Source organism: Rhinoderma darwinii, chromosome 7 (genome assembly GCF_050947455.1).
Source record: "Rhinoderma darwinii isolate aRhiDar2 chromosome 7, aRhiDar2.hap1, whole genome shotgun sequence".
In the NCBI taxonomy this organism is placed as follows: domain Eukaryota; kingdom Metazoa; phylum Chordata; class Amphibia; order Anura; family Rhinodermatidae; genus Rhinoderma; species Rhinoderma darwinii.
Genome location: NC_134693.1, coordinates 138,042,901 through 138,054,913, shown reverse-complemented (window position 1 = coordinate 138,054,913; position 12,013 = coordinate 138,042,901). Strand labels below are relative to the sequence as shown.

The 12,013-nt window shown below is 37.7% G+C and overlaps 1 protein-coding gene across 2 annotated transcripts in view; it reads left to right on the top strand.

Annotated features, from left to right (window-relative positions):
* ALDH1L1 (aldehyde dehydrogenase 1 family member L1) overlaps positions 1-10,843 on the top strand; it is a 62,995-nt gene extending 52,152 nt beyond the window's left edge. For both annotated transcript variants that reach the window (XM_075831804.1, XM_075831803.1), the window contains exons 18-23: positions 6,521-6,620; positions 6,817-6,915; positions 7,010-7,175; positions 7,681-7,786; positions 9,205-9,404; positions 10,438-10,843. In XM_075831804.1, coding sequence (XP_075687919.1) covers positions 6,521-6,620; positions 6,817-6,915; positions 7,010-7,175; positions 7,681-7,786; positions 9,205-9,404; positions 10,438-10,493 — 727 coding nt within the window. In that variant the 3' untranslated portion in view covers positions 10,494-10,843. The remainder of the gene's footprint in view (positions 1-6,520; positions 6,621-6,816; positions 6,916-7,009; positions 7,176-7,680; positions 7,787-9,204; positions 9,405-10,437) is intronic.
* Positions 10,844-12,013: the final 1,170 nt, after the last annotated feature.

Below are 12,013 nucleotides of genomic sequence, written 5' to 3'. Positions count from 1 at the left end.
AGGTCTACAGCCAGACTGAGGAAGTCAATGGGGCTCCCGTAATGACGGGAGCGTTGCTAGGAGACGTCAGTAAATAGTCACTGTCCAGGGTGCTGAAAGAGTTAAGCGATCGGCAGTAACTGTTTCTGCACCCGGGACAGTGACTACCGATCCCAATATACATGTATCTGTAAAAAAAAATGAAGTTCGTACTTACCGAGAACTCCCTGTTTCTGTCTCCAGTCCGGCCTCCCAGGATGACGTTTCAGTGTAAGTGACGGCTGCAGCCAATCACAGGCAAAGCACAGGCTGCAGCGGTCACATGGACTGGCGCGTCATCCAGGGAGGTCGGGCTGGATGCCGAAAGAGGGACGCGTCACCAAGACAACGGCCGGTAAGTATGAAAATCGTTTCCTTTCACTAGGGAAAGTGCTGTCCCTTCTCTCTATCCTGCACTGATAGGGAGAAGGGAAGCACTTTTCCCGCAGTCCGCAGCAGCTAGTCCGCATCAATGTACTGCACATTTTGTGCAGATCCGCTGCAGAATCTGCAACGCAGATTCTGTGCGGCATCGATGCGGACAGTTGCGGAGGAATTCCGCCATGTGTGGTCATGCCCTTATAGTAGTTATATTCTTGTATATAGGGGGCAGTATTATAGTAGTTATATTCTTGTTTATAGGGGGCAGTATTATAATAGTTATATTCTTGTATATAGGGGGCAGCATTATAGTAGTTATATTTTTGTATATAGGGGCAGTATTATAGTAGTTATATTCTTGTATATAGGGGGCAGTATTATAGTAGTTATATTCTTGTAAATAGGAGCAGTATTATAGTAGTTATATTCTTGTATATAGGAGCAGTATTATAGTAGTTATATTCTTGTATATAAAGGCAGTATTATAGTAGTTATATTCTTGTATATGGGGGCAGTATTATAGTAGTTATATTCTTGTATATAGGAGCAGTGTTATAGTAGTTATATTCTTGTATATAGAGGCAGTATTATAGTAGTTATATTCTTGTATATAGGGAGCAGTATTATAGTAGTTATATTCTTGTATATAGGGGCAGTATTATAGTAGTTATATTCTTGTATATAGGGACAGTATTATAGTAGTTATATTCTTGTATATAGGGGGCAGTATTATAGTAGTTATATTCTTGTATATAGGGACAGTATTATAGTAGTTATATTCTTGTATATAGGGGGCAGTATTATAGTAGTTATATTCTTGTATATAGGGACAGTATTATAGTAGTTATATTCTTGTATATAGGGGGCAGTATTATAGTAGTTATATTCTTGTATATATGGGGCAGTATTATAGTAGTTATATTCTTGTATATAGGGGCAGTATTATAGTAGTTATATTCTTGTATATAGGAGCAGTGTTATAGTAGTTATATTCTTGTATATAGAGGCAGTATTATAGTAGTTATATTCTTGTATATAGGGAGCAGTATTATAGTAGTTATATTCTTGTTTATAGGGGGCAGTATTATAGTAGTTATATTCTTGTATATAGGGGGCAGTATTATAGTAGTTATATTCTTGTATATAGGGGGCAGTATTATAGTAGTTATATTCTTGTTTATAGGGGGCAGTATTATAGTAGTTATATTCTTGTATATAGGGGCAGTATTATAGTAGTTATATTCTTGTATATAGGGGGCAGTATTATAGTAGTTATATTCTTGTATATAGGGGTAGTATTATAGTAGTTATATTCTTGTATATAGGGGGCAGTATTATAGTAGTTATATTCTTGTATATAGGGGCAGTATTATAGTAGTTATATTCTTGTATATAGGGGGCAGTATTATAGTAGTTATATTCTTGTATATAGGGGGCAGTATTATAGTAATTATATTCTTGTATATAGTTGGCAGGATTATAGTAGTTATATTCTTGTATATAGGGGCAGTATTATAGTAGTTATATTCTTGTATATAGGGGGCAGTATTATAGTAATTATATTCTTGTATATAGTTGGCAGTATTATAGTAGTTATATTCTTGTATAGAGGGGCAGTATTATAGTAGTTATATTCTTGTATAGAGGGGCAGTATTATAGTAGTTATATTCTTGTATATAGGGGCAGTATTATAGTAGTTATATTCTTGTATATAGGGGGCAGTAATATAGTAGTTATATTCTTGTATATAGGGGGCAGTATTATAGTAGTTATATTCTTGTATATAGGGGCAGTATTATAGTAGTTATATTCTTGTATATAGAGGGCAGTATTATAGTAGTTATATTCTTGTATATAGGGGGCAGTATTATAGTAGTTATATTCTTGTATATAGGGGGCAGTATTATAGTAGTTATATTCTTGTAAATAGGAGCAGTATTATAGTAGTTATATTCTTGTATATAGGAGCAGTATTATAGTAGTTATATTCTTGTATATAGAGGCAGTATTATAGTAGTTATATTCTTGTATATAGGGGCAGTATTATAGTAGTTATATTCTTGTATATAGGGGCAGTATTATAGTAGTTATATTCTTGTATATGGGGGCAGTATTATAGTAGTTATATTCTTGTATATAGGGGGCAGTAATATAGTAGTTATATTCTTGTATATAGGGGGCAGTATTATAGTAGTTATATTCTTGTATATAGGGGCAGTATTATAGTAGTTATATTCTTGTATATAGGGGCAGTATTATAGTAGTTATATTCTTGTATATAGGGGGCAGTATTATAGTAGTTATATTCTTGTATATAGGGGGCAGTATTATAGTAGTTATATTCTTGTATATAGGAGTATTATAGTAGTTATATTCTTGTATATAGGGAGCAGTATTATAGTAGTTATATTCTTGTATATAGGAGCAGTATTATAGTAGTTATATTCTTGTATATAGGGGGCAGTATTATAGTAGTTATATTCTTGTATATAGGAGTATTATAGTAGTTATATTCTTGTATATAGGGAGCAGTATTATAGTAGTTATATTCTTGTATATAGGAGCAGTATTATAGTAGTTATATTCTTGTATATAGGGGGCAGTATTATAGTAGTTATATTCTTGTATATAGGGGGCAGTATTATAGTAGTAATATTCTTGTATATAGGGGCAGTATTATAGTAGTTATATTCTTGTATAGAGGGGCAATATTATAGTAGTTATATTCTTGTATAGAGGGGCAGTATTATAGTAGTTATATTCTTGTATATAGGGGCAGTATTATAGTAGTTATATTCTTGTATATAGGGGGCAGTAATATAGTAGTTATATTCTTGTATATAGGGGGCAGTATTATAGTAGTTATATTCTTGTATATAGGGGCAGTATTATAGTAGTTATATTCTTGTATATAGAGGACAGTATTATAGTAGTTATATTCTTGTATATAGGGGGCAGTATTATAGTAGTTATATTCTTGTATATAGGGGGCAGTATTATAGTAGTTATATTCTTGTAAATAGGAGCAGTATTATAGTAGTTATATTCTTGTATATAGAGGCAGTATTATAGTAGTTATATTCTTGTATATAGGAGCAGTATTATAGTAGTTATATTCTTGTATATAGAGGCAGTATTATAGTAGTTATATTCTTGTATATGGGGGCAGTTTTATAGTAGTTATATTCTTGTATATAGGAGCAGTGTTATAGTAGTTATATTCTTGTATATAGAGGCAGTATTATAGTAGTTATATTCTTGTATATAGGGAGCAGTATTATAGTAGTTATATTCTTGTATATAGGGGCAGTATTATAGTAGTTATATTCTTGTATATAGGGACAGTATTATAGTAGTTATATTCTTGTAAATAGGGGGCAGTATTATAGTAGTTATATTCTTGTATATAGGGACAGTATTATAGTAGTTATATTCTTGTATATAGGGGGCAGTATTATAGTAGTTATATTCTTGTATATAGGGACAGTATTATAGTAGTTATATTCTTGTATTTAGGGGGCAGTATTATAGTAGTTATATTCTTGTATATATGGGGCAGTATTATAGTAGTTATATTCTTGTATATAGGGGCAGTATTATAGTAGTTATATTCTTGTATATAGGAGCAGTGTTATAGTAGTTATATTCTTGTATATAGAGGCAGTATTATAGTAGTTATATTCTTGTATATAGGGAGCAGTATTATAGTAGTTATATTCTTGTTTATAGGGGGCAGTATTATAGTAGTTATATTCTTGTATATAGGGGGCAGTATTATAGTAGTTATATTCTTGTATATAGGGGGCAGTATTATAGTAGTTATATTCTTGTTTATAGGGGGCAGTATTATAGTAGTTATATTCTTGTATATAGGGGCAGTATTATAGTAGTTATATTCTTGTATATAGGGGGCAGTATTATAGTAGTTATATTCTTGTATATAGGGGTAGTATTATAGTAGTTATATTCTTGTATATAGGGGGCAGTATTATAGTAGTTATATTCTTGTATATAGGGGCAGTATTATAGTAGTTATATTCTTGTATATAGGGGGCAGTATTATAGTAGTTATATTCTTGTATATAGGGGGCAGTATTATAGTAATTATATTCTTGTATATAGTTGGCAGGATTATAGTAGTTATATTCTTGTATATAGGGGCAGTATTATAGTAGTTATATTCTTGTATATAGGGGGCAGTATTATAGTAATTATATTCTTGTATATAGTTGGCAGTATTATAGTAGTTATATTCTTGTATATAGGATCAGTATTATAGTAGTTATATTCTTGTATATAGGGGTAGTATTATTGTAGTAATATTCTTGTATATAGGCGGCAGTATTATAGTAATTATATTCTTGTATATAGTTGGCAGTATTATAGTAGTTATATTCTTGTATATAGGATCAGTATTATAGTAGTTATATTCTTGTATATAGGGGTAGTATTATTGTAGTAATATTCTTGTATATAGGAGGCAGTATTATAGTAGTTATATTCTTGTATATAGGGAGCAGTATTATAGTAGTTATATTCTTGTATATATGGGGCAGTATTATAGTAGTTATATTCTTGTATATAGGAGGCAGTATTATAGTAATTATATTCTTGTATATATGGGGCAGTATTATAGTAGTTATATTCTTGTATATAGGGGCAGTATTATAGTAGTTATATTCTTGTATATAGGGGCAGTATTATAGTAGTTATATTCTTGTATATAGGGGCAGTATTATAGTAGTTATATTCTTGTATATAGGGGCAGTATTATAGTAGTTATATTCTTGTATATAGGGGGCAGTAATATAGTAGTTATATTCTTGTATATAGGAGTATTATAGTAGTTATATTCTTGTATATAGGGAGCAGTATTATAGTAGTTATATTCTTGTATATAGGAGCAGTATTATAGTAGTTATATTCTTGTATATAGGGGGCAGTATTATAGTAGTTATATTCTTGTATATAGGAGTATTAGGGCGGGTTCACACATGGCGGAATTCCACTTAAATTCCGCTGCGGACACTCCGCAGCGTTAATCCGCAGCGGAGCCGTTTCTCCATTGACTTTCACTTTAATTTAGCAGTGTTCGTTTACACGATGCGTACAATTCCGCTGCGGAGCATAGGCTGCGGAGCGGAATTTGGTGTCCGCAGCATGCTCTGTCTGTTGCGGAGCAGTGGCGGACTCATGGCGGAATTTCTCCATTGACTTCAATGGAGATTCTAAGTTCCGCAATGAAGTCCGCAGCTGTCATGCACATGTCATGTGTGCTGCGGATGCGTCTTGCTTTTTTAACTTGACATTTCTTCATTCTGGCTGGACCTAGGTATTTCTAGGTCTACAGCCAGACTGAGGAAGTCAATGGGGCTCCCGTAATGACGGGAGCGTTGCTAGGAGACGTCTGTAAATAGTCACTGTCCAGGGTGCTGAAAGAGTTAAGCGATCGGCAGTAACTGTTTCTGCACCCGGGACAGTGACTACCGATCCCAATATACATGTATCTGTAAAAAAACATATAAGTTCATACTTACCGAGAACTCCCTGCGTCTGTCTCCAGTCCGGCCTCCCAGGATGACGTTTCAGTGTAAGTGACGGCTGCAGCCAATCACAGGCAAAGCACAGGCTGCAGCGGTCACATGGACTGGCGCGTCATCCAGGGAGGTCGGGCTGGATGCCGAAAGAGGGACGCGTCACCAAGACAAGGGCCGGTAAGTATGAAAATCGTTTCCTTTCACTAGGGAAAGTGCTGTCCCTTCTCTCTATCCTGCACTGATAGGGAGAAGGGAAGCACTTTTCCCGCAGTCTGCAGCAGCTAGTCCGCATCAATGTACTGCACATTTTGTGCAGATCCGCTGCAGAATCTGCAACGCAGATTCTGTGCGGCATCGATGCGGACAGTTGCGGAGGAATTCCGCCATGTGTGGTCATGCCCTAATAGTTATAGGGAGCAGGCAGCTTTTTCTTGCAGAAGGTTGATAGACTGGAGCACCTAATTATTAATAAAGGTTCAGTTCATCTATCGTTTAAACAGTAAAATCTTTGACATTTGTATATAGTATAGTATAGTATGTATATTGTATTAAATCTCTCTTACTTTCCTGTTTTCTCCTTTAGTTGTGCACTGGGTAATGTAAAGAAAGTGTCATTGGAGCTGGGTGGGAAATCTCCTCTGATTATCTTCAAAGACTGTGAGCTAGATAAAGCTGTACGGATGGTAAGGTTATATGTCCAATAATCTGAATGTAAATTATGGGAACATTTAGGAGCTCACAATATTTCACTAGTTTGTCTGATTATTGCGCTTTGCTGCCACTAGGGGAGCTCCAGACTATTCCTGAAACGCATTACTTTATTTGATGTCTCTATGAAATACTGCGGGTAACTCTATAGAGTTTTTCCCATCTTTTTAGGGTATGAGTTCAGTGTTCTTTAATAAAGGTGAAAACTGCATTGCTGCTGGGCGGATATTTGTGGAGGACGCCATTCATGATGAGTTTGTGAGGAAAGTGGTGAGTGTGCAAATAAATGACATGACTGAATCTTTTGCATGAACACACGGCCTCTGATCTGCAATGACTTTAAACCCAACCTTCCCTTTTCCAGGTGGAAGAAGTAAAGAAGATGAAGATTGGGGACCCACTGGACAGGTCCACTGATCATGGACCCCAGAACCACAAGGCCCACCTAGATAAACTTATCGAATATTGCCAGACGGGTGTAAAGGAGGGGGCCACCTTGGTGTGTGGTGGAAAACAAGTCCCAAGACCAGGTGAGAATTGTATAGGACTATATGTGGCCATTGTCTGGTTCATTGGATACGCTGAGGCTTGTAGTGTTTTTACTGGCACAGGTATCATAGTATCAATGGTGATGCAAACGGATACCTATGGTTTCCATTTGTTTCAGTCAGGGTTCCGTTCTGATGAAAAGCTCAGACGGAACGCCAGAACGGAACCCTGACGCAGATGTGAACGCAGCCTAAGCTAAACAGTCTGGACCCCAGATTAATACATTTTACCTGCACTGACACATTGTAGCAAAATATCAGGCAGGAGAGAGATTTGCTGATGTGTTTAGCTCGAAGAGCATCTAACTGGATACAATTGTAACAAACTCTCAGCTGTCAGACGTATTAGGTCTGGTGCTATATATGCAGCATATAGGATGGGAGACAGGATTAGAGCAGGGTAATGTGTATATTAGAAAGTTGCCCCCTACTGAATGTCATCACATCTGTAATTCCGATAATAAATGTCATTATTTTCTATTTGAAGGATTCTTCTTCGAGCCGACCATATTCACTGATGTAGCGGATCACATGTTCATTGCTAAAGAAGAGTCATTTGGCCCCGTTATGATCATCTCGAAGTTTACAGACGGGTAGGATGGTTATTTTTAAAGTCAAGCTGTCCTGCATGGAAACTGTAATAAGATTTGTTATTGAATAATCATTTTTGTCCCTGGCATCGAACAATAGTGCCCCCTTGTGTAAACTGTGGTATTACAGATTCATGAAAGTGCCTTCTGGGCAAATCAAATGTGGGCACCTACTCCCATTTTAAGGGAATTTCAGAATTACATTGTAATAGTATTGCCCAAATGATACATATTCTACACAAGGTCTAAATAATACAAAGCCAAATAATGGTACCATACAATGCCCAAATAATACCACCATAGAGTGACCAAATAATAGTGTTATATAATACCCAAATAATACCATCATACAATGCCCAAATAATAGTGTTATATAGTACCCAAGTATTTCCACCATACAGTGCCCAAATAATAGCATTATGTAATACCCAAATAATACCGCCATAAAATTCCCACATAATATACGGTAGCTATACAGTTAGTATATAATATCACAGCCAGCTCTCTGAATAAATTTGTGAGCCCCACAGAGCAAGTTTAGTGCAGCCATTCTGGGGACTTGGTTGAGAGAACTACATGGCGGAGGCTCAAGGGCAATTGTTTCTTTTGACCATACAACAATGCAGCCTCTACACGATGCCCTAATAGAAGTGGAAAAACGGGTACAAAACAGCCCTTCATCAGGTCTCTCAAGTGATGCCCCATAGACTAGAATAAAACATTTTCTGCTTTATTGCGTTTCTGAGGCTGGGAATTATCTGCACATGATCCCTCTCTGCACTTCTGATTGGTTGGGAGCACTCCTTGGGAGGTAATACAATATCCAAAAATGGGGACCCATCTTATAGAGGTCGCCTTGTCATGGCAGATGGGCTCACACAATTTTATCAAAATGTGCTTATTTACTTATTTATAGTGTTTAGGTGGCGTTAGTGTTCGCAGAGTGCGGTCACCATTTTTGGATATTGTATTGTTTTGTAGTCTTAGGCTTTCTTGCACCTGTATTCATGTTTTGTTTCATTTTGTTGGGATGTGCTGATCAAATTTTGTTGTTCCTTGAGAGGCAATGTCCGTTACTTGCCTGAGAGTAAGCCCCACTTTGGGGGTCATGTACTGAATGCAAATGCATCCTCTTCCTCACCTCTGTTAGGGAATCTTGTAGAAGTCCTTATTTATAGGGATGTGTCCTAGTTCGAGATGCCCTTGAAAGGTAGGCACTTTTTTAGTCCCGCAATAACTTTGTTCTTCCATTAGAGGGCACTGCTGTCTATGCCAGGGACAAAGTATAAGTGGCCCATGCCCTCTAAGACATGGCGGGTTCTTGTAATATTGAAGGAGACTTAGGTGGTAGTTGTATTAAGTGATATGAGGATAGTAGCAGTAAAATAATCTGGAGACGTTGATTTTCCTCTCTGTTCCAGCGATGTTGATGGGGTCCTGAAGAGGGCGAATGACACAGAGTTTGGTCTTGCATCTGGAGTATTTACCAAAGACATCAGTAAGGCCCTGTATGTGAGTGACAAACTCCAGGCCGGAACCGTCTTCATCAACACCTACAACAAAACCGACGTGGCCGCGCCATTTGGGGGCTTCAAACAGTCTGGATTTGGGAAAGATTTGGGTGAGAATCAATGTTGTCCTGTCTTACATGTCTGATCTCTTCCTGGGAAAGCTGGGTGACCAGCAATACGGTCACTATTACATCTCTTTCATGGGTTATCACCTGGCTTTCCTAGGGTCCTGAATGGCAAATGCACCGGCACAAAGGATGTATCTAACCTCCCCAGACTCCCAAAGGGGCGTGACAAGAAATTGCTCATACCAGCGTGAATGTTAGGCCGTGGGTACACATGCCGGCCGAGTCACAGTAAAATAAAGTACAACTCCCAGCATGGTCTGACAATTGATCATCATGAGACAACTGTGTCCCATAGATACACTGTGCCGCCATAAGTGCCCCCAGAGATATACTGTGCCACCATATGTCCCCGATATACTGTGCAGACAAGACTCCAGACCAGATCCCTAAATAAATTCAGACCCCAGGCCAGACCCTAAAAAGTAATTCAGAGCAGACCCCAAAACTAATCCAGACACAGAGCAGACCCCAAAACTAATCCAGACCAAGACCAGACCCCAAAACTAATCCAGACCAGACCCCAAAATTTATTCAGATCAAGACCAGACCCCAAAACTTATCCAGACCAAGACCAGATCCCAAAACTAATCCAGACCCAGACCAGACCCCATAACTAATCCAGACCAGACCCCAAAACGAATCCAAACCCCAAAACGAATCCAGACCCAGACCAGACCCCAAAACTAATCCAGACCCAGACCAGACCCCAAAACTAATCCTGACCCAGACCCCAAAACTAATCCAGACCTCAAAACTAATTCAGACCCCAGACCAGACCCCAAAACTAATCCAGACCCCAGACCAGACCCCAAACTAATCCAGAACCCAAAACTAATCCAGACCCCAGACCAGACCCCCAAACTAATCCAAACCCAGACCAGACCCCCAAATTAACCACACACCCAGACTCATTGTTTCCGGGAGCTTTATGTCAGTGTACTATATAATGATATTTATAATAAAGAGGTGCTGAACCCTAAAAAAACCTTTTTAACACTTATTATTTTTTTTATAGGTGAAGAAGCGCTGAATGAATATTTAAAGACAAAAGCCGTTACTATTGAGTACTAGGAATATGACGTCACCACATATGGAAGGGAAACACCACAGAACTCTAAAATAATAATAATATTAAAAAAAATATTTAAAAAAACAACTCGTCCTCAAATGAAACATTCTCCACCCTATACTGGTCATCACCCGGCTTTCCTAGCTACAGAGATAACAGAAATGGTTATAGAAGACAACGCCTCAGCATTTTATATTTACTCGGAGATTGTATGATAATCTGTATATAGAACGACGCCTGAAGGGCCTTATATTTTTGATTACAGAATCCTTCTTTCCGTCCGTCTGTCTTGTACTTATCTGTGTTATCTGTCGTATAAAATCCATGAATAAAATTGATGAAAAATATGAAACCCCATCAGCCATTTCTGAGATCTTGTGGTCACATGGGAGGTCACTAAGCTTTCCAAAGACCCTGAATGGTATTGAAATCGACATTGTCATTACATAGCTGCATCATTCTACCCCTGCTTAGACTCTCTACCTTCTATTCTGCCTGTGTCAGTCTTTACTGCAGTTCTGGCATTTTATTCTTGAACCAGGAATATCAGGATGAACAAAGCCACAGAACGGACCCCCGTTCTCCTGAATGTGAAGGTCCCAGAGATGGATCCGGACTTATCAGGCACTTACATACTGGCCGGGGTCATGATATTGGGGGGACAATCACAGAAACGGCACTGCAAAAGGCGACGGCTTTATGCAAATTTGCACTAAAGTGGGCGTGTTCAGTTGTCAAGTATTCTTGGTCAGAGCGAGGGGGGGTTTAAAATATCTTGATTTTACGGATTTTATTTTTGGTAAGTATGCACATATAGTGGAAATTTCTTAAATAATTAAGATGGGAATACCCCTTTAAGATTAAGAATGCAGGAGAGAAATAACCAGCTGTCCGAACCATTGGAAACACAGGATTTTCCGAAATGTTGGAAAATCTCTCTGAAATTAACCGATCTTTCCCTTTCCTTACAGAATAATGAAGGATATGATTCCACACATGCAACAGCACAAAGTGCTCCAAAAAAGTACCCTGAGATATCTGCCAACACATGGCCGCCATTTTATTAAAACTAATGCAGAGTACAAATTGAGGAGTTACCCATAGCAACCAATCAGATTCCAGCTCTCATTTTACTGAGGCCTGTTAGAAAATAAAAACAGAAACCTGGTTGGTTGCTATGGGCAACAGTTTCACTTTTGCTTTACACTAGTTTTGCTATTTCTGTCCCAATTTGTATAATGGTTTAGTCTGAGATAATCTACAGGGGTTAAACAATAACAATCCATTATACCTTATGACTATACTCAACGGTCCCGATATTTGTTGTAATGTCCCACAAACCTGCCCTAAAAGAAGGCATTTAGTTTACGCAAACTTGCTTCAAAAGGGGCGTTTTTGACCATTTTAGGGTCGGTCCTGGTGGAAGGGGGCGGGGCTTAAATGTCCAGGGATTTTTAAATCAATTGTTGGCACGTATGTAAGTGGTTAACGCCATTTTCAGACTCGAGTAAAGTTGCGCCCC